The sequence below is a fragment of the Lepidochelys kempii genome, chromosome 1 (genome assembly GCF_965140265.1).
Source record: "Lepidochelys kempii isolate rLepKem1 chromosome 1, rLepKem1.hap2, whole genome shotgun sequence".
Taxonomy (NCBI): Eukaryota; Metazoa; Chordata; order Testudines; family Cheloniidae; genus Lepidochelys; species Lepidochelys kempii.
The window spans coordinates 322,974,546-322,995,380 of NC_133256.1; the positions used below are offsets into that span (position 1 = coordinate 322,974,546).

The 20,835-nt window shown below is 43.3% G+C and overlaps 3 protein-coding genes across 8 annotated transcripts in view; 1 reads left to right on the forward strand and 2 right to left on the reverse strand.

Moving 5' to 3' along the window:
- LRRK2 (leucine rich repeat kinase 2) overlaps positions 1 to 9,914 on the forward strand; it is a 151,408-nt gene extending 141,494 nt beyond the window's left edge. The window contains exons 51-52 of one of the 2 annotated variants that reach the window (XR_012156823.1): positions 7,752 to 8,423; positions 8,586 to 9,914. The gene's annotated coding sequence lies outside the window, so the exon portion shown is untranslated. Of the gene's footprint in view, positions 1 to 7,751 lie in introns of both variants that reach the window. The other variant, XR_012156822.1, reaches the window with a different exon arrangement.
- On the reverse strand, positions 1,409 to 6,063 carry LOC140905321 (zinc finger and SCAN domain-containing protein 32-like). Its single transcript, XM_073328439.1, has 2 exons — positions 3,012 to 6,063; positions 1,409 to 2,051 (listed from the first exon to the last, which is right to left on the reverse strand). Exons 1-2 carry the CDS (start codon positions 3,571 to 3,573, stop codon positions 1,906 to 1,908), a joined length of 708 nt encoding a protein of 235 aa, XP_073184540.1. The 5' UTR covers positions 3,574 to 6,063; the 3' UTR covers positions 1,409 to 1,905.
- Positions 9,915 to 11,399: 1,485 nt separating the features above from the next.
- ERGIC2 (ERGIC and golgi 2) overlaps positions 11,400 to 20,835 on the reverse strand; it is a 45,984-nt gene continuing 36,548 nt past the window's right edge. For 3 of the 5 annotated variants that reach the window (XM_073328436.1, XM_073328435.1, XM_073328434.1), the window contains 2 exons: positions 19,244 to 19,323; positions 11,400 to 13,629 (listed from right to left, as the gene is read on the reverse strand). In XM_073328436.1, the coding sequence (XP_073184537.1) occupies positions 13,402 to 13,629; positions 19,244 to 19,323 (308 nt within the window). In that variant the 3' untranslated portion in view covers positions 11,400 to 13,401. Of the gene's footprint in view, positions 13,630 to 13,650; positions 15,007 to 17,778; positions 18,836 to 19,243; positions 19,324 to 20,835 lie in introns of those variants that run through there. The other 2 variants (XM_073328437.1, XM_073328438.1) reach the window with 2 other exon arrangements.

Genomic DNA, 20,835 nt, shown 5'->3' on the forward strand with positions numbered 1-20,835 from the left:
GCCCGCTCAGATCACCGCAGCAGTTGTGACTGCTCTAAACACCATACGCATTATCCAGCAGTATATGCAGAACCAGAACCAAAAGCAGGCGAGTAGGTGACGGCAGCGCAGTGAGGAGAGTGTGGAGGACATGGACAAAGACTTCTCTCAAAGTACGGGCCTCGGCAATTTGGCCATCCTGGTGGCAATGGGGCAGGCTCTTGCTGTGGAATGCTGATTCTGGGCCCGGGAAACAAGCACAGACTGGTGGGACCGCATAGTGTTGCGGGTCTGGGACGATTCCCAATGGTCTGCGAAACTTTCGTATGAGTAACGGCACTTTCATAGAACTTTGTGACTTGCTTTTCCCTGCCCTGAAGCGCCAGAATACCAAGATGAGAGCAGCCCTCACAGTTGAGAATCGAGTGGCAATAGCTCTGTGGAAGCTTGCAACGCCAGATAGCTACCGGTTAGTCGGGAATCAATTTGGAATGGGCAAATCTACTGTGGGGGTTGCTGTGATGCAATCAGCCAACCCGATCACTGACCTGCTGCTATCAAGCGTAGTGACTCTGGGAAATGTGCAGGTCATAGTGGATGGCTTTGCTGCAATGGGATTCCCTAACTGTGGTGGGGCAATAGACGGAACGCATATCCCTATCTTGGGACCAGACCACGAAGGCAGCCAGTACATAAACCTCAAGGGGTACTTTCCAATGGTGCTGCAAGCACTGGTGGATCACGAGGGACGTTTCACCAACATCGACGTGGGATGGCTGGGAAAGGTACAGTGACACTCGCATCTTCAGGAACTCTGGTCTGTGGGAACAGCTGCAGCAAGGGATTTACTTTCCAGACCAGAAAATAACCGTTGGGGATGTTGAAATGCCTATAGTTATCCTTGGGGACCCAGCCTACCCCTTAAGGCCATGGCTCATGAAGCCAGGCACCCTGGACAGTAGTCAGGAGCTGTTCAACTGTAGGCTGAGCAAGTGCAGAATGGTGGTAGAATGTGCATTTGGACGTTTAAAAGCTCTCTGGCGCAGTTTACTGACTCGGGTAGACCTCAGCAAAACCAATATTCCCATCGTTATTACTGCTTGCTGTGTGCTCCACAATATCTGTGAGAGTAAGGGGGAGACATTTATGGCAGGATGGGAGGTTGAGGCAAATCGCCTGGCTGCTGATTACGTGCAGCCAGACACCAGGGTGGTTAGAAGAGCACAGCAGGGCGTGCTGCGCATCAGAGAAGCTTTGAAAAACAGTTTCATGACTGGCCAGGCTACGGTGTGAAAGTTGTTTGTTTGTTTGTTGATGAAAACCCGCCCCCTTGGTTCACTGTACTTCCCTGTAAGCCAATCGCCCTCCCCTCCCCCCTTTGATCACCGCTTGCAGAGGCAATAAAGTCATTGTTTCAAATTAATGCGTTCTTTATTAATTTGTCACACAAATGGGGGAATAACTGCCAAGGTAGCTCGGGAGGGGTGAGGAAAGCACCGGGTGGGGTGGTGGAGGAGGGGAGGACGGAAGGACAAGGCCACACTGTGCTTCAACACTTATTGAATGCCAGCTTTCTGTTGCTTGGGCAGTCCTCTGGGGTGGAGTGGTTGGGTGCCCCCACACCACGTTCTTGGGCGTCTGGGTGAGGAGGCTATGGAACTTGGGGAGGAGGGCAGTTGGTTACACAGGGGCTGCAGCAGCGTTCTGTGCTCATGCTGCCTTTCCTGCATCTCAACCATATGCCAGAGCATATCAGTTTGATCCTACAGGAGCCTCAGCATTGCATCCTGCCTCCTCTCATCACGCTGCCGCCACCACTCCTCTCGTTCGTCCCTCCTGTCCTCGCGCTTGCCCCTCCTCTCCTCTCACTCGTCCCTCCTGTCCTCGCGTTCATTTTGTGCTTTCCTGGATCTGACATTGTCTCCCTCAACGTCTTGTGCTGGGCTCTTTCAGCATGGGAAGCCTGCATAAGCCCAGAGAACATTTCATTATGAGTGCATTTTTTTTTTGGCTTCTAATCTTTGATAGCCTCTGGGATGGAGATGATACATGGAGCGATGAAACATTTGCAGCTGCGGGAGGGAAAAAAGGGAGATTAGTCTTTAAAAAGAGACATTTTAGAGAACAATGGGTAGATTCTTTCATGGTGAACCAAGCTGTTAACATTACATATGTGCATTCTTCACAAGGTCGCATTTTGCCTCTTATATGGTGGGCCTGTCGGTATGGTGTGAGAGATCACACAGGCAGGGCCTGCGGGCAACAGAATTCAGTTTGCAGGCAGACATGGTAAGCCACAGTCTTTTGGCTTCTTTAACCTTCCTAACATGTGGGAATGGTTTTAAACAGCAGCACCCTCATTTCACATACCAAGAACCTGTTGGGTTTGCCCTTTAAAAAGGGTTGGCCATTTAAAAGGAGGGGCTGTGGTTTTCAGGTTAATGTGCAGCACAAACCGAACTAACCTCCCACCCCACCCTCCCCACACACAAAATTATCTGGGATGATCTCTTCACCCGTCCCCCCACCACGTCGCTAACAGTGGGGATGATTTCTGTTCAGCCACAGGCAAACAGCCCAGCAGGAACGGCGACCTCTGAATGTCCCCTTAATAAAATTCCCCTATTTCAGCCAGGTGACCATGAATGATATCACTCTCCTGAGGATAACACAGAGAGATAAAGAACGGCTGTTCTGTGAATGCCAGCAAACACCGGGACCATACGCTGCCATGCTTTGTTATGCAATGATTCCAGATTACATGCTGCTGGCCTGCCATGGTAAAGTGTCCTACCATGGAGGACGCAATAAGGCTGCCCTCCCCAGAAACCTTTTGCAAAGGCTCTGGGAGTATATCCAGGAGAGCTTCATTGAGATGTCCCTGGAGGATTTTCGCTCCATTCCCATACACTTTAACAGACTTTTCCAGTAGCTGTACTGGCCGCGAATGCATCCCAAGTCTTCAGAGGAAATTAATCATTAAACACGCTTGCTTTTAAAACATGTATTATATTTACAAAAGGTACACTCACCAGAGGTCCCTTCTCCACATTCTAGGTCGGGGAGCCCCCCTTCGTTGGGTTGGGAGAGTACTAGATCCAGGGTGAGAAACAGTTCCTGGCTGTTGGGGAAAATGGTTTCTCCGCTTACTTGCTGTGCTTCAACCTCCTCCTCCTCCTCTTTGTCCCCAAAATCCGCATCCCCGTTGCGTGAGAGTCCATTGAGGGAGTCCACGCACAGGGCTGGGGTAGTTGTAGGGGCACCCCCGAGAATGGCATGCAGCTCATCATAGAAGCGGCATGTCCAGGGCTCTGAGCCGGAGTGGCCGTTTGCCTCTCTGGTTCTTTGGTAGGCTTGCCTGAGCTCCTTAAATTTCACGTGGCACTGCTGCGGGTCCCTGTTATAGCCTTTGTCCTTCATGCCCTTGAAGATTTTTTCAAATATTTTGGCATTTCGTCTTTTCAAACAGAGTTCTGGTAGCATGGATTGGTCTCCCCATACAGCGATCAGATCCAATATCTCCCGTTTGGTCCATGCTGGAGCTCTTTTGAGATTCTGGGACTGCATGGTCACCTGTGCTGATGAGCTCTGCATAGTACCTGTGCTGATCAGCTTGCCATGCTGGCCAAACAGGAAATGAAATTCAAAAGTTTGCAGGGCTTTTCCTGTCTACCTGGCCAGTGCATCTGAGTTGAGAGTGCTGTGCAGAGCGGTCACAATGGAGCACTCTGGGATAGCTCCCGGAGGCCAATACTGTCAAATTGCATCCACACTACCCCAAACTGGACCCAGCAAGGTCGATTTCAGTGCTAATCCACTCGTCAGGGAGGAGTATAGAAACCGGTTTTAAGAGTCCTTAAAGTCGGAAAAATGGCTTTGTAGTGTGGACGGGTACAGGGCTAAACTAATCTAACGCTGCTAAATCCGACCTAAATTCGTAGTGTAGACCAGGGCTAAGTGTGTAAAACAGGACATTATGCATTCATTTCACTTTTTCATTCAAGGGGACAGATAGATAAGGAGACAAACTTCCTCTCCATGCTCAAGTTGTTGGATGGCATTTTAGCCAGGGGAACCCCATTAAAGTCTCTGGAAATCATATGGCTAAACCCCTTGTGCAGTGTTTTGAAACTGTAAGGGTTATTTCCACACTGTGCATTGACCACTAAGGCCTCAATCCCTCAAAGATTGCTGCATGGGTAGATCCTGGCTTCTGCCTAGCCCCCCACTGACTACAAGTTTATTTAGCACAGTCATTCCCACTGACTCCAATGGGAGCTCCAGACAGGTGCACAGGGATAATCTCATATGGTTCTCTTTACAGAATTGGGGCCTATGGGATAAATTAGGGCTTTCTTAGCATGGGAGAAGGGGCCCCTTAACAGTCCCACCCGGAAAACAGCAATAATTTGATGGTTCTTGCTGTAACATTCCAAGCCAGTAAAGTATGTAAGTAGATGTAGAATTTTAAGGACATTCTTCTAGTGGTGTGTTAATTGCTTATGCAGTTTCATCAGGCAACCAGAATAGCTGAGTTATGTTTTCTTTACCTAACTTAAACGGTGAAAAGCAACACACACAAAAAGAGATCAGAGACCTTGTAAAGATAACACTGGGAGGAAATCAGAGAATATATATATAAAAAACAAACACCTTTTAAAATTATTCCTAAACACTTTGGCAGAGCAATATACAGTGCTCAAAATCATGATATTTTACAAGAAAGTAATACCCTTACCACATGCCCACTGAATTTATTAATACTGACTTAGTATCTTGTTTGGTCACATTGTAGTTTCTCATCCACTCATATTTATATTTGATGTTATTTTAGATTGGCCAGACATTTGCTGATCTAGAAAATCCATGCCTCTTGTACGTGTGCACGGCTGAGGGCTTAACAGTGCTGGTTCAGCACAGTCGCAAGCAGAGATTGGTGCAGCAAAGTACATAACATATATAAAATAACAGATTCAAATTTTCCTAATGGCCTTTCTTTTAAAATGGTATCTCAAGACTTTACTAACATAAGCTAATAAGGTGCACCTCTCAGGCTTGGGCCATCTGTCTCTGTGGGGTCCTGGATCCAGGGCCTGAGTTAGCGCAATTTGTGAGATGATGGAAGGCAGGGGAGTTAGGCTTGAGGCTGTGTTCGAACTCTGGGCTTACACTGTAGCGCAGATGCCCTCAATGCCTTTGTGCCTCAGTTTCTGTCTCTCTAAAATGGAGACACCACTATTAACAACTCTCTGTAAAACACTTGGATGCCCCTGTTGAGGGGCATTAGGTGGGTAGCCAGTGTTGCCACTGCAGCTGCTTAATCTGATCTGTAGATAAGCAAAGGGCTTTTGATCTCCAGGGCTGCTTGGAGCATTATAGCCACACCCCAACCTTTAAAAACAAGGTTAAAAAGCAATAGGGAATGTTACCATATAGGGCATATGATAAATCTATAGATTCTAGTGTGGTTTGTGTTTTAAACAGGTGTCAAGAATATATAATATGATGAAATTCTGCTAGACTTGTACAGAGCTAGTTACTTTTACATAGAAGTTACACTGAGCTGTGATGCCCAGTGTCAATAGCACAGTAAAGCCTGTTTATGGTTAATTCTGTTTTAGTGAAACTCCACTTAGAAAGTGAATTTCCCCCCAGCCACCCTACATCAAGCCCGACTAAGTGGGCTTTACACAGAGTTGCTGCCGGGGAGTTGGGGGTTTGAAATCCACCCACCCTGCCCATGTGCAGGTGACAGGGGAGCCTTCAGCTCCCCTCTGGCCTTTCCATAGCCCCTGGACTGGAATAGAGACTGCAACCCCTGCACAGGGGTTGCAGACATGGGTCCGTGTAATCACTGGCTCCCCCAGAAGGAGCTGTACCAGTGAAGAAGTGCTGGTTTGAGTTCTCTTACTGTGGGCACAGCCTGGGTGTTCGGGCACAGCTATTCAGACACGCTCTGCCTAACACAACATCCAGTTCCTTCCCTACCGACAGCTCGAGGAGAGCGCTGGCACCAATGGCAGGGTCCAGCAGCATGATCGTTAGTAGGGTGCCCTCTCCTGTAATAAGAAAAGGAGGACTCGTGGCACCTTAGAGACTAACCCATTTATTTGAGCATAAGCTTTCGTGAGCTACAGCTAAAGCTTATGCTCAAATAAATGGGTTAGTCTCTAAGGTGCCACAAGTCCTCCTTTTCTTTTTGAGAATACAGAGTGACACGGCTACTACTCCGAAATCTCACCTGTAATAACGGAACTCTGCTACTAGTGACATGTTTGGGGAGGGAAAGCAGCAATTCCTGTCAGGCGTTTCAGGCCCGTGGCTGGCTTACTTTGCAGAACCAGCCCTGATATTTTTGAATTGGGGGTGGGGGGGAATGGGGTCATTGTCTTTTGGAACATTTTTGCCAGTTTGCGTGCACCATAGTCCCGCAACTATACACAGGGCTAGCCTGAGAAATGCAGGAGCGACTGCCATTTTGGTGTATACTCCAACTGGAACTGATTCATCTTAATGCGGCAGGGCCTGGGCTCTTTAGTTCAGCACCTGTGTGCCTGGGGCAGAAGTGGAACCCAGCTGCTTGTTTCTTTCAACCTGAGCAATTGGTTTCATGATCATTTGCATTTTCAAGCCTGTTTGCACAAGGAAAAGGGCTACTAACTTCCTTTAAAAAAAAGTGAAAATTCTCCTTTGCATATCCAGTTGCTTAAGGTCTGACATAAGTACTAAAAAGACACATTCATTATTATGTGACAGGTTTCAGAGTAGCAGCCATGTTAGTCTGTATCCAAAAAAAGAAAAAGGAGGATTTGTGGCACCTTAAAGATTTATTTGAGCATAACCTTTCGTGAGCTACAGCTCACTTCACTGGATGCATTATTACGTGAGTTGTTTTCAGATGAAGTAGGTTTTTTTAAAAAAACAGATTTGCCCTCTTCTCACTTGTTTAGAAGTAGTATTGGAAAAGTGGGACACAAAAAACAGCTTATATACTGGAATGAATCTTCACTATCTCAAATATCGTAAAGAACTGACCCATTGTTTAAACAACCAATTTGTGTCTCACTTTCTGCATGGTATATGCTGAATACATTGGGAATAAATTAAATACCACTTAACAGGTTTACTTATAAGTCATGACTGGACAGGCAGGTCTCAGGATAAGTCTTTACAAATGTATTTGTCTAGTACAGTTTCAGTTCTGGTGGACTTTACCTTTATAGGCAAGGGGGAATGCAAGCAAGCACCTGTGAAAGTAACAGTTAACCACAAGTACTCCTTTTCTTTTTGCGAGTACATACTAATACAGCTGTTACTCTGAAACCAGTTAACATTAGTAACCGTAAAAACAAGGTTCAGATGGCAAAATGTGCTGGTGACCGCAAAAAAAACCCCAATGTAAGTTACTATGTTTTATTCAAATATATTTATTGCAAAATTCTTCCAGCCTCTTTGTGCCACCAGAATGAAGGGATCAATGCCTGGGCCAAGATGTGGCTCCACACCTCCAGTGGTGTTGTTCTGTTTGTATCATTAACTGGACAATGAGCCTGTGACTTTCCAACCGTACATTACATATTCTCCTTGTTCTTTTTAATGCTGAGCCTTTCAAATGTTTGAGATTTTTCCATATAGTAACATATTGTGAAATAGAACTGTAAATGATAACTTAATGGGTTATTTTTGCATCTTGATAGTGGATTTTGTATTTAAATGTCCATGTATTACCAACCCACTGCTCATTATTTTCCCCTCTTTTTTTTCCTCTCCAGGTATAACTACACTACAGAAGAAGTGGAGAATACATGCCTTTGCAGTAGAGAAAATCTGGTGGCTTCTGAACCATTCCCCTTTTCTGCTCAGGAGGAAAAGTATGAGAGTACTCGTACCGGTATATCACCTCCTGCGCCTGCGAGATCTGCAGCGTCCTTGTTCTAAAATTACAAACTTGAGATACTTAATTTCCTCTGTATATAAGACTGTTTTAAATCAGTAGAGAACTGAGTCTAACAAGCATTATTAAGACACATGCCAACAACTCGGCTCAGATTTGGTTTCTTTGTAAAATGAATAATATGGTTTCAATTAAACTTTGTGTTGTTGGTGTCTGCCAATCACATCTGAAAAATACAGCTTTGGATTAAATGTGGATAATTCTGAGTTTACTGGGAGACAGTATGATACCTGCATTGTTAAAAACAGCTAGCAGATAATTTTGCATTAGTACTGAACTATTATTTGTATTAAATCCCAAGATTAATTTCAACTGACTGGGAGTGAAAGATAAGATACCAGATCCTCATATGGTGTAAATCCTTCACTGTCCACTGAAGTCAATTTACATCACCTGAGAAACACTGAGAACACATTTAGAGTGCTCAACGCACAGTGGTTTTCACAAAGCCAGAAAAGCAATCATTGTCCTAATTCACTGCTTGCAACAGGTGAGTGCTTATTGCAATTTTATACTGGCATTTATATACTGGGGACACACACGCCATTGTGCCTGTAGACTGAGCACATTACACACCAGAGACTCCCTGCATCCCTCCACACATACCCCACAAGCTCCCTGTGCGTCACCCTCCCATCTCCCTTTATTTCAGGAACCTGTTGCAGACCCTCTCTATCCCATCTCTCATGTCAACAATTTCCATCCCACCATCAACCTCAGCCTGGACCAGTCCACACAAGAGATCCACTTCCTGGACACTACAGTGCTTATAAGCGATGGTCACATAAACACCACCCTATACTGGAAACCTACTGACCGCTATTCCTACCTACATGCCTCCAGCTTTCACCCAGACCACACCACACAATCCATTGTCTACAGCCAAGCTCTACGATACAACCGCATTTGCTCCAACCCCTCAGACAGAGACAAACACCTATAAAAGATCTCTATCAAGCATTCTTACAACTACAATACCCACCTGCCGAAGTGAAGAAACAGACTGACACAGCCAGAAGAGTACCCAGAAGTCACCTACTACAGGACAGGCTCAACAAAGAAAACAACAGAACGCCACTAGCCGTCACCTTCAGCCCCCAACTAAAACCCCTCCAACGCATTATCAAGGATCTACAACCTATCCTGAAGGACGACCCATCACTCTCAAAGATCTTGGGAGACAGGCCAGTCCTTGTCTACAGACAGCCCCCCAACCTGAAGCAAATACTCACCAGCAACCACACACCACACAACAGAACCACTAACCCAGGAACCTATCCTTGCAACAAAGCCTGTTACCAACTGTGCCCACATATCTATACAGGGGACACCATTACAGGGCCTAATAACATCAGCCACACTATCAGAAGCTCATTCACCTGCACATCTACCAATGTGATATATGCCATCATGTGCCAGCAATGCCCCTCTGCCATGTACATTGGTCAAACTGGACAGTCTCTATGTAAAAGAATAAATGGACACAAATCAGACATCAAGAATTATAACATTCAAAAACCAGTCGGAGAACACTTCAATCTCTCTGGTCACTCGATTTCTGACCTAAAAGTGACTATTCTTCAAGAAAAAATCTTCAAAAACAGACTCCAACAAGAGACTGCTGAATTGGAATTAATTTGCAAATTGGATACAATTAACTTAGTTTTACTTTGTATAATGACTCAACCATTCCCAGTCTCTATTCAAGCCTATTTCCCCTTGTTTATTCCTCCCCCCTCCATTCCTCAGACGGTCTTGTTAACTCCTAGAAATGGCCCACGTTGATTATCACTTCAAAAGGTTTTCTCTCTCCCACCCCACTCTCCTGCTCGTAATAGCTCATCTTAAGTGATCACTCTCCTTACAATGTGTATGATAAACACTCATTTTTTCATGTTCTGTGTGTATATAAATCTCCTCACTGTATTTTCCACTTTATGCATCCGATGAAGTGAGCTGTAGCTCACGAAAGCTTATGCTCAAATAAATTGGTTAGCCTCTAAGGTGCCACAAGTACTCCTTTTCTTTTTGGATTCAGTGTTAGCAGTTATCGCATTAGACAGACACAAACAAACTGAATTGCCATCAAGTCAAGTGTAGGGCCCCATTTTGCTCAGCCAACAAATTAAAACCAGTTAGACTTGTGTAGTCCTTGCAATTTATCTACAGAAGGAGTTTGACAGTGCTGACAGCCAGTCAAATAGCTCCATTTCTGACCAGAGTTTATTTCATAGTCTAGAAATAAATAAATACTGTTTACACATTGTCACACCTGCAAATCTTTTATTTCCTGGACTGACACCCTAAAAATGTTGTTACAATACAAGTGATGACTTCAAAAACACAGTTTTCTTGCTAGGTTACTCTAGCCAGAAATACCCAAGGAGAGGGACTTAAAATCCTGGTACAGAAATATCATCAGCTTCTGTTTTTGGAAAGTGTGATAAAAGGGCACATTTCCACAGAGCACTGTTTGTGTATAATACTGATAATACCGTGGAACTGGGAATGGTCATTGTACATTTCCTTTGCATTTGCAGCTTTGAAAAAAAAAAATCTGTGAAAATTAAGTTGACAGTAACTGCCAGTCCCATCTAGCACCAGGCAAATGGCAGCTCCGCAACAGAGTCTGCCCAGGTGTCCGAGAACAAGGGAACACAAATACTTGGCCACACACATTTTCAGCAAAATCTAACAATTCCACAGCATTTGTAGTGCTTCCATTCTCCTAGTGCTTTACAAACATCTAATCAATGCTCACAACAGCCCTGTGAGGTAGGTCAGTATCATTGTCCCCATTGTACAGATGGGGAAACTGAGGCAGAGAGGGGGAGTTACTTGTCCCAAATCATTGAGCGCATCATCAGAGCGATGCTCATACTGTGGTTTAGACTAGGCTACTTTCCTTCTCTCCTCACAATCCTTCTCTTCCTGCTGTGGGAGGTCAACGAGAAGGCTGTAATGAAGCATGTGGCTTGCAATTTTCTGATAAACACATAAAATAGTCAAATATTAGGTTGTCGGTGTCCTGGGAAATGCAGCAATATGCTGCACAGTGTCATCGTACAAAACATCACTCAACTGGTTACTGAGAATGCGTGAGTACAAGGTGGGGATAATGGAATGGGGAAAAAAAATCCCTCTTATTCACAAAAAGGGTCCATCAATAAAAATGTGAAAACAAAGTTTGGGCCTTAACCCATTTGCACTGTTTCAGACTCTCAAACAAAGATCCCAAAAAGGCTGCTGAAGGGAAAAAAAACAAACAAAAAAACCCCACAAAAAACCACCCCTCCCCACCAATTTAATTCCAGTATATAAACCCCACCTGCCGGAAGCTCTGTGGGGAATTTCAGCCCTACCTCTTCCCAGCAACAGAGATCACAGAAAGAAAAGGAGTACTTGTGGCACCTTAGCGACTAACCAATTTATTTGAGCATAAGCTTTTGTGAGCTACATGCATCCGATGCAGTGAGCTGTCGATCACGAAAGCTCGTGCTCAGATAAATTGGTTAGTCTCTAAGGTGCCACAAGTCCTCCTTTTCTTTTTGCGGATACAGACTAACACGGCTGCTACTCTGAAAAGAGATCACAGTCATTCCAATGAGCAAACAGAGAATAAGACTTCTGGAGTTTCTTCCTCTATCTCAAACTGCCTCATACATTATATAACATACAAAAAATAACAGAGTAGTGATGTGGCTGCACTATAAAATAACCCCGCCTGGCAGGCTTTCAACCCTGGACAGGCAAGGCATAAGGCAGGTACAATTACATTTTCATTTACCCTGAGACTTACATTCGGGCACCTGGAAAGACGTTCCATTCCCCCAGCCTTGCAGAGCACTGGCCAGCACTCTCAGCACAGAGGTGCATTGGTTGTGTGTTGGAGCTGCTGTGCAAGTAGGTTTGACAAATGTGTTACATAATTACCCTTTACGTCAACCTACTGTGACCCTCCACACCAGTGGTTCTCAACCAGAGGTACACATGCCCCTGGGGCTACGCAGAGGTCTTCCAGGGAGTACATCAACTCATCTAGAGATATTTGCCTAGTTGTACAACAGGCTACGTAAAAAGCATTAGTGAAGTCAGTACAAACTAAAATTTCACACGGACAATGACTTGTTTATACTGCTCCAGATATCATACACTAAAATGTAAGTATGATATTTATATTCCAATTGATTTATTTTATAATTATATGGTAAAAATGAGAAATAAACAATTTTTCTGGAACAGTGTGTGGTGACACTTCTGTATTTTTATGTCTGATTTTGTAAGCAAGTAGTTTTTAAGTGAGGTGAAACTTGGAGTACACACGACAGACTTCTGAAAGGGGTACAGTAGAATGGAAAGGTTGAGAACCACTGGTCTACCCTACTCACAATCCTTAACATGCTCCTCAGGTGTTGAGTCTGGAATGAAATGGTGCCAGTGAAAAAGACAAGGTGTACACAGAGCCAAAGCTGTGGGTTAGCTCCCTCCTTGGTTAAGAAAACAATTCTTCCGTTGCCAGCCATTGCTGTCCACAGAGCAGATTCTTGTATTCAAACAGCAAAGACCACTCACTGTAGTCATCTCAAAGAATTTAAGATTAGACACACCACCTGACAGGAATGAGAAAAGACCTCACTGAAAGAGAATAATCTGCCGCCTTGGCCAACAGGAGCTGGGAATTCTATGCACACAGAGCACTGATCCACAGGGTTGAAAAGAGAAGGAGCAACTAACCAGTCCTGCTGAACAAAATGGCATCATTGACTAACTCAGGAGCCCCACTGACCCCTGCTGAAGCTAAAGGCCAAGTGCCATAATGCTAGACTTCTTGTGGGGCAAGTGGAGTTCCTTCAAAATGCACAAAGTGTTTTTAAGGGTGGGTGGGGGGTGTAGAATACAGATGTGCAAGGATGTTTTGTCAAAATACCAAACTACTCCCAGGGCCCCAATACAGGAGCCAGCACTAAATGAATTTTGATGGAAAGGTCATTACATAAAAAATTAACATATGGAATAAACTACCAAGGCAAGACTAGGTGCACATAGTACAGTTGTTCTCAAATATTTTCACACTGTGGAGTACTTTAAGGCAGAGACAAACCTTTCCCTGGACACTTTCCCTCCCAATCAAATGATTTTGATCTCACATCTTTTAAGACAGGGGTTCTCAAACTGAGGGTCGGGACCCCTCAGGGGGTTGCAAGGTTATTACATGGGGGGTTGCAAGCTGTCAGCCTCCACCCCAAACCCCGCTTTGCCTCCAACATTTACAATGGTGTTAAATATATTAAAAAGTGTTTTTAATTTATTTGGGGGGGGGGGGTGCCACACTCAGAGGCTTGCTATGTGAAAGGGGTCACCAGTACAAAAATTTGAGAACCACTGTTCTAAGAAACAACTACAGTGCTTGGTTGCATTAAAAAATTATTAAGAAGGAACTTAAATGCCATGGTTGTGACAGCTCAATTTTACATCCCCTTGCTTTGTACTTGCACTGACTCTTTCCTCTTAAAAAAAAACAAAACACAGAAACGTAAAGCCTTATATGTTGTAAGTCCCAAAGCTTTCCTCTTTGCTTTCAGCCCCGCTTCAGGACACTTGAGAGTTTGGTCCTGTCCTCCAGTGCAACTATTACCCCTCCAGAGCTGGTGTAGTATACAGAGAGGATCACAGCTGAGTTTATACCACAGAAACAGCTGTAACAGATAGAAAGACAATTAACAGCCAGGTAGAGATGTGTTGGTGGTTTTGAGTCAGATGGTCAAGGTAGTGCCTGAAAATCCAAAGAGAATCCTGCACTGGGATACAGCAAAGAGAGAACATTACCTTTTGAGACTGAAGTGCCTCACAGTTGTGACTGAGCACATCTGCAGAAGCAGTTCCACCTGGATAGGCTTCACACACCATTACACATATATACACATACATACTCGGAGAGCGAGCGCGAACATCACAAAGGGCTACCCAAGTACCCTCATCTAAACTCACAAATTAGGCAGTTTCGCTTGGATGATTTTCACACCAGTGCCCTCTACACAAGATGATGATTTTCTTAAATCTACTGCAGTAAATGCCCCTCTAATGTTTCCTCTAGAAAAGAGTCTTAAGCAGAATTTCTCTCTCTCTTATCCATGCACCCAACTTATTCCCTTCACTTTGCCTCCTCTGAGTCCAACCCTGTATTTGAAGCCACAGAGGCAAAGGAAGAAAGCAAAGTAGTAGCAGTAGTGAGACTCAGTATCGATTTAGCTGCAACAAGGGCAACCAGTCACCAGGCTGAACAATAAGGAAGTGAAAAAAGCCACAGCCAGGAGGGGCTCAGAAAGGGTAGCTGGTACATGGTATTGCTTATGTGGTATGGCACTAGAAGCCAAGAGGTGGGACAGATTAAGCTTTTCAAGGCAAGGAGGCTGCAAGTGCAAATAAGTTATAAAGTAATCTTAATGAAAGTCAAAAAAGAAGCACAACACATCTAAAAGCAAAGCTCGAGCATCCCAACAACCTTAAAAGGAAACAAGCACTAAAATATTGGGAGGATGCTCGGGGCCTGAATGTCGAGACTCACGCCTGTCTTTGATCGTGGGTATGGTCATCCTAATTCTGACATTTCTCCCACAGACACATCATCTGTATTTTCTTTAAGAAATATGGTAGATGTCATACCTGGTCAGATCATTTTTCCATCTAGACTCTCATCCTGCCTTTGGCAGCTACCTATGGCAGATGAGGAAGGGGATCTAATAACTTAACAGTCAGAAACATACGTTATATTATATCACAGTTTGTTCGAGGGCATGGAGGGGAAAGAAATAGAAATTTGTTCCTTACCCAGCTCATGATTAGTTTCCCCCACCCAAAAATTATTGCAGCTAACATAACTGCAGATTGTATTCATGTGTCCCTCTTTTTTATTCTTCCTAGTGCCTTGAAAAGAGTTCAACTTAAGTATACCTTACATAACGATCTTCCATTAATCCAGTTAAAATGTCTTGCCTTTAAGTGCCCTTTAGTTCTTGTATTATGATACACGATATGAACAGTCTCCCAACGGTCTTCATTGTACTTATATACAGCTATAAATATAATAGTATACAAGTAAATATAGATCTACATTATTGCATCTTACTCTTTGCCTTCCCACATTTAATAGCCCTAACCAGCATTTTCAGGAAGTTTTGGTTTGGGGTGCCTTTCTTTCTGGAAACTCAACCTCGTGTCCAGTTTCTGTTGGAGCTGTGGCTGTTCAGCACTGAGGCTCCAGTGACACTAGAGAGCTTACAGTGGTGCAGCTGCAAGCTACAATGTAGGTGCTCTAAGGTGACAGGAGAGTGCTCTCCCATTGGCTTAACGACTCTAGCTCCCGCGAGCAGCAGTAGCAGCAAGGTCGAGGGGAGAAACTCCCACGGACAGAGCACAGTCCACACCAGCACTTACATTGCTCAGAGGGGTGGTTTATTCACTCCCCTAAGCAACATAAATTATACCGACATAAGCTGTAGAGCAGACATAGCCTAACTAGTTAAGTCAGGGGATTTGCAGGTGCTTAGCACTGCTGAAAAGTCAAACCCAAGTTGTCCCTTTGAGCTTTCAATTTGGCTACTTTGGAAAATGTGGCTGCTAATTTTTCTCCACCCTCATCATTCTTCTGATGCAAGCTTTGCCCACTTAATGTCGTTTTTACTGCCCTTTATTTCTTCTATGGTCTGCAAGAGTTAACATACTTTTGAACAACACACACACAATTTCTAGAATGCTGTTATAACAGTTTCTCAACTATTCTGTCTTCTGACCTCTTAGAACACAATGCAGTTTCTAGGTGGTGGGCACCTGAAAACCAGCCATTCTGAGGGCTTTCAGATATTTGGAGTATATGTCCAGTGTTTGTCGGAGGTTTCTAGCACTTGGGAGGTGGGTTTAATTTGGACACGATGATACTTGAATGTTTTACATGGCATTACAACTAACTGGAGAATTGGTCTGAAATGAATAAAATGAATTTAAATAAAGACAAGTGCAAAGTTCTACACTTAGGAAGGAAAAATCAAATGCACAAATGCAAAGTGAGAAATAACTCAGCAGGCAGTTGAATAGGATCTGGGGGTTATAGTGGGTGTCAAACTGAGTATGAGTCAACAATGTGATGCAACTGCAGAAAAGGCTTATGTTCTGGGGTGTATTAACAGGCGTATAATATGTAAGATACAAGAGGTAATTGTCCTGCTGTACTTGGCACTGGTGAGGCGTCAACTGCAGTACCGTTTCCAGTATTTGGGCACTACACTATGAACAATGTGGACAATCTGGAGAGCATTCAGCAGAGACAAACAAAAACGTTGGTCATCAGAACCAGTGCAAGCAGAAGCAGGAGGGAGAATAATCTGCTAGAGTGGCAGCAGCTGAAGACGCTGGCTTGAAGGAAGTTGGAGCTGAAGAACTTACAAAGAAGTAACAAATTCATAATGAAGGACTCTCTGAATGGTTTAAATATTCCCTCCTATGGATGTTTCCTTACACTTGTTTATAGTGACTGTCACCAACCATCACACTGCCCAAATACGCATTTTATATGTTTCTTTGGTCACAATCTTCCCTAAACTTGGCTAATTCAAGAGAAGTTACATTTAAGATGCAACTTCACTAGTTTCCTGTCTCACCTACCTTCCAGAATAATACTGAACAATGCTAGCATTCATATTGTTCACTGGGAAGTTCACTATTGTTCACTATTGTTCACTATTCCTTGTAATAAGATGGCTTATGCTTGCAACCCTTGTGTGCCTTCTCGCATCCACACAGAATAGCTGTCCAAGGTGTGGTTGCAATGCTAGTTAGCTGTAACACTGGGAACAAAGCCTTCAGCTCAGATCCAGATGAGCTGGCGCAGACTATAATGGCTTCACCCCAGTATGGACATGTAGCAACAAGCATGGCAGCTACAATGGTACAACTGCCTCTAACTCCATCTCACAATGCAGTGCCTCATATCTGGAAGTTACCCCAAAAGCCCCTGCTCTTAGCAAAGGTGCTGGGCACTATATGATGGAATGCACTAGTACCACAGTTGCAATACAAGACCCATGTGAATGCACTAGACTGGTTCCATCAAGAACGGCAAAACTGTGTGGATACACTACAAGGTTGCAAGGACACGTGAAGCACCATGCCCCTTAATGCAGTCACTATGTATGGTTTCCGTGCTGAAGGTAGCCAAGACCTTTGTTTCCCATCTCAGTCAGTTTAAATCTATGAAAAAACTTTACCTCTGTCCTCAGATGACCTAGTTTCCTTAAACTTGGGACTTTTTCAATCATCCAAACAAATTATGGACAGGTTCTTCCCTTCCCACTTTTTATTTAATGCTCTTCTGCATAATTCTCACAATTTAGAGAGGCATTACCTCTACAAAAATCAGGGTGATGCAAATCAGCCTATACACTGTGTACTCTCTGGTGGAATAGTTGGGTTTCTTAATGACATGTTTTGGTCAGTAGTTCAGCTACAGTACTTAGTTCTTTAGTTTCTTAACGCCACCAACTCCACTAATGTATTCCAGCATAAAGCTCAGGATGCTCCATTTACTTAAAAAACAACAACCACCATCCCTCCTCCCCCCCCCCCGAAACTTTCATGACGTGTAAATTTAAACTCTTCCTCATCACTTATACTGCAGAGAAATTTATTCAAATTCTCTGCCATCACCTGTTCCTTGGTGATTGTCTTTACTATACCCGGGGTGGTCCAGCAGACTCACTGGCTGACAGTTTACTTGCTTCTGCAGTATTTAGTAATAAATTGCTTTGCTGTTCTTAGCCATTTGTCCTTCAATCTCTTCTCCCTCCTCTTACTCTCCTGTTTTTTATTTGCCAAAGCTTATGTTCCAGCAGCAGGTAGAGGACATGTCTATTCTTGAAAAGCAGTGTTGTGGCCCACCTAATCACAAGACATTCATTTCTTTTCTAAGCCATAGCAGAGAGGTGGTTTCCTACTTTCTGGAGACTGTGTTTAGCCCTGGGATAGGAAAACAGATATGAGTCCGGTCAAACACCTTTTCAACAGTGACTTCCTATTCCTGATTCCTTGGCTCAAACTCGGAGAGAATCGGATTGTTGGCAAAAAGCGGCTGTAAGAAGAGACACAGAGAAATGCCATATTCCCTGCTCTGCAGCACTTTTTCCTCTTGTAGATAGGTAATAGTGCTACTGGAGAATGGCAGTGACTGCTGAAAGTGCTGTGGCTCGGTCTTAGTCCCTGAGCCAGCTTCTATTTCAGGGTTTTCAATAGTTCCCCCCACCTCCATAAGCATAGTATCCAAGCCTCCTCTACCTACTCATTTAAAAAATAAAAATAAAAAAAACTCATGTCTCATTTCTGAAAACCTAGCAGCAAATCCTGGCTTCTTAAACTACAATTATCACAGCCACCCTTGCTTGCTGCACTGCAAGCTCAACACTGCATGGGGATCTCTCTGCATTCTGCATGTGTGTTAGCTTTCGTAGGTGTTTGCCTGACTTCGCAGGCCTGGAATCCAGATCACTACACTGACACTTCAGCGCTGATGGCAGTTTTTGCAAAGACACTCAGTTTCATTGCAAATATTGTCTCTCTTCAGTAATGCTTCTGCTAGCTCAAGAAGAGGTTGGCTTCACAGGGCTTCCTGGCCTCCTTCGATTCCATGTGCACTTAAAAGAGACAAATTACACAGACTGTTTTTTGAAAAGGCTTGATTTTTGCTTCCCATCAGCACTGTGTCAACATATTGCACAATGTTTTCTTTATTATAAAAATTGTCTTCTGTATCAGGCAGAAAGAAAGAAAAAAAAGTTTCCCAAGGAGATGCTAATGCATACTGTTGTCTGTAATTAGAGGTAAGTGGTTGTTTATATGGCCATCCGGAAGTAGGACCTAACAAAACGAAAACATTATTAATATCTTGTTCAAGAACTTCATCTGTTGCATTTTGCTTTTTTTAAATACGCATGTCCTCCATTCTCTGCTTTTCTGGATCCTTAAATCCATAGACGTGTGTGGTTTTTTCCCCACTTATGTAGTAGATTTTCCAGGGAACATCACTGTCCTCTTATTACAAATCTGGCTAAGGACCCATGCTGTTCAAACAATTTTTAAAAACTTCTGAACATGCTCCTAATGAAATCAAGCGAAGTTTTACCATGGATTTCAATTGGAACAGGATTAGGTCATACAATTGTATTCTTTCATTACAGCTAGCTATCTTTTAAAATCTTTTACTTTGCTAGTATATAGTTGTTCTATTTCCTTAATTCCTATTATAAGAAAAGAAAATATTCTTACAGGTGTAGGTTTGTGTAAGCCCAGTTTGAAACGACAGCAGATAATTTCCACTAGGAATCTTCCAATGCCATGTAAAATGCCTGTAATATCAAACAGGGTTTGATTTTTTAAAAGGAATAAAATGAGGACTGTGTAAAAAGAGGCTTCTGCAATAACAGCACCACATCAAGTTTAAACTTAAACTCCGTTTTAGTACAATTGACCACAATGCATGCACTGAAAAAAAAAAAACATTTTAAAATATTTTTCATTTTCTTAACAAAGATTTCTATTTTGAAATGGAAACCACTCATTTTTTTCCATGCAAATGTGACCCCTCCATAAAACAAATTTTGTGTCAGAAAAGCATCAGGGAATTAAGTTAATCAACAAGGAGATTCGCATTACTATTTATTCATTGGCTTGGGGGAAACAAAAACCAAAAGCTGTGATTCAGACTGACCAGTTTATTACACCACCCACTTGAAAAAAACTTGACAGGAAAACTCAGCTTCCCACAAGAAGCTGAAAGCTGTTTTTACAATGGACAGAAGCCTATATGAATTTCACAAAGGTCATGTCCGTGTCATTGGTCATGTGCTACACACGTGCTGCCCCTCAAATGAATTGGAGATATGCTCTGAATAACCAAAAATCCCAAATCTGACTCCAAACCAGCCACCACTAGTGCAAGGGGCACAACTCTGATCCTTTGAGTCAGAGCTGTGATCTCTGAAGGGCTTACAGAGCTAATGAAGTTATTCAATGAAATAACATGGGTTCTTTTGGTACCTGTAAACCTTGTACCATTAGCAGTGGTAATAAGAGTTAAAAGGAATTTTTTGCCACAGGAAGCAATCCAGAACCAAACAGCAATGCCAGTCTAGTGAGGCTTTCTGTAGCATTGTTCTAGGCACATTTTATGCTAAGCTTTTCCCTCTATTTCTTTAGAAGTGCCAATAAACTATTCTTTCACATGAGGTAAATGGAATTGGTTTCAGAGACCGTTTGTTGGGCCAGATGCTTGTTGATAAATCCAGAAACGTCACTCGAGCAAGGCAGGGAAAAAGTAACTGCCTGCCTGGGAACAAGGTCACAGAGGAGGGAAAAAAGTGGTTTCAGGTAACAGGAAGGATGTGCCAATGGCCATTGTGCAGATGGGGAAAACCAAACAACTGCTAGGTATCAAGCATGGTTACAAGCTCAAAGACTAAAGGGGATCAGAGACCACCGAAGCCATTATTAATTACCTATGTAATTTGGCTGATGATTATGGTTTTTTTTAATTTCTTTAATTTCAAAATTAGAGGAACCTATACTTCAGTGAACGATTCATTTTCTCATTGGAACACGGAGTACATTGTACGACCCTTCCTCTAGACAAATGAAGTGCTCTGAAGTGTTTTGATAATGGATAAAATTAGAAGAATACAATGGCTTTTGCCCGGGTTATGCTAATTCATCATTAAATGCTGTCAGCGTAGACAAATCTGTTTTGTGAGGCAAAAAGCATCCACTCAACAAGACAGCTAATGTTCACAGGTTAAAATCGTCTCTGTTTCAGCAGTTTTAGTACAGAATAGGAAGATACTTTCGTCAAGTTAAAAGCAAAG

Excerpts from the sequence above, each read along its gene's own strand:
- LOC140905321 (XM_073328439.1), bottom strand. The coding sequence starts at position 3,573 with ATGCAGAGCTCATCAGCACAGGTGACCATGCAGTCCCAGAATCTCAAA. Across the intron at positions 2,052-3,011 it reads ATGTGGAGAAGGGACCTCTG|CTGCAAATGTTTCATCGCTC; the intron begins GTGAGTGTACCT and ends TCCCTCCCGCAG.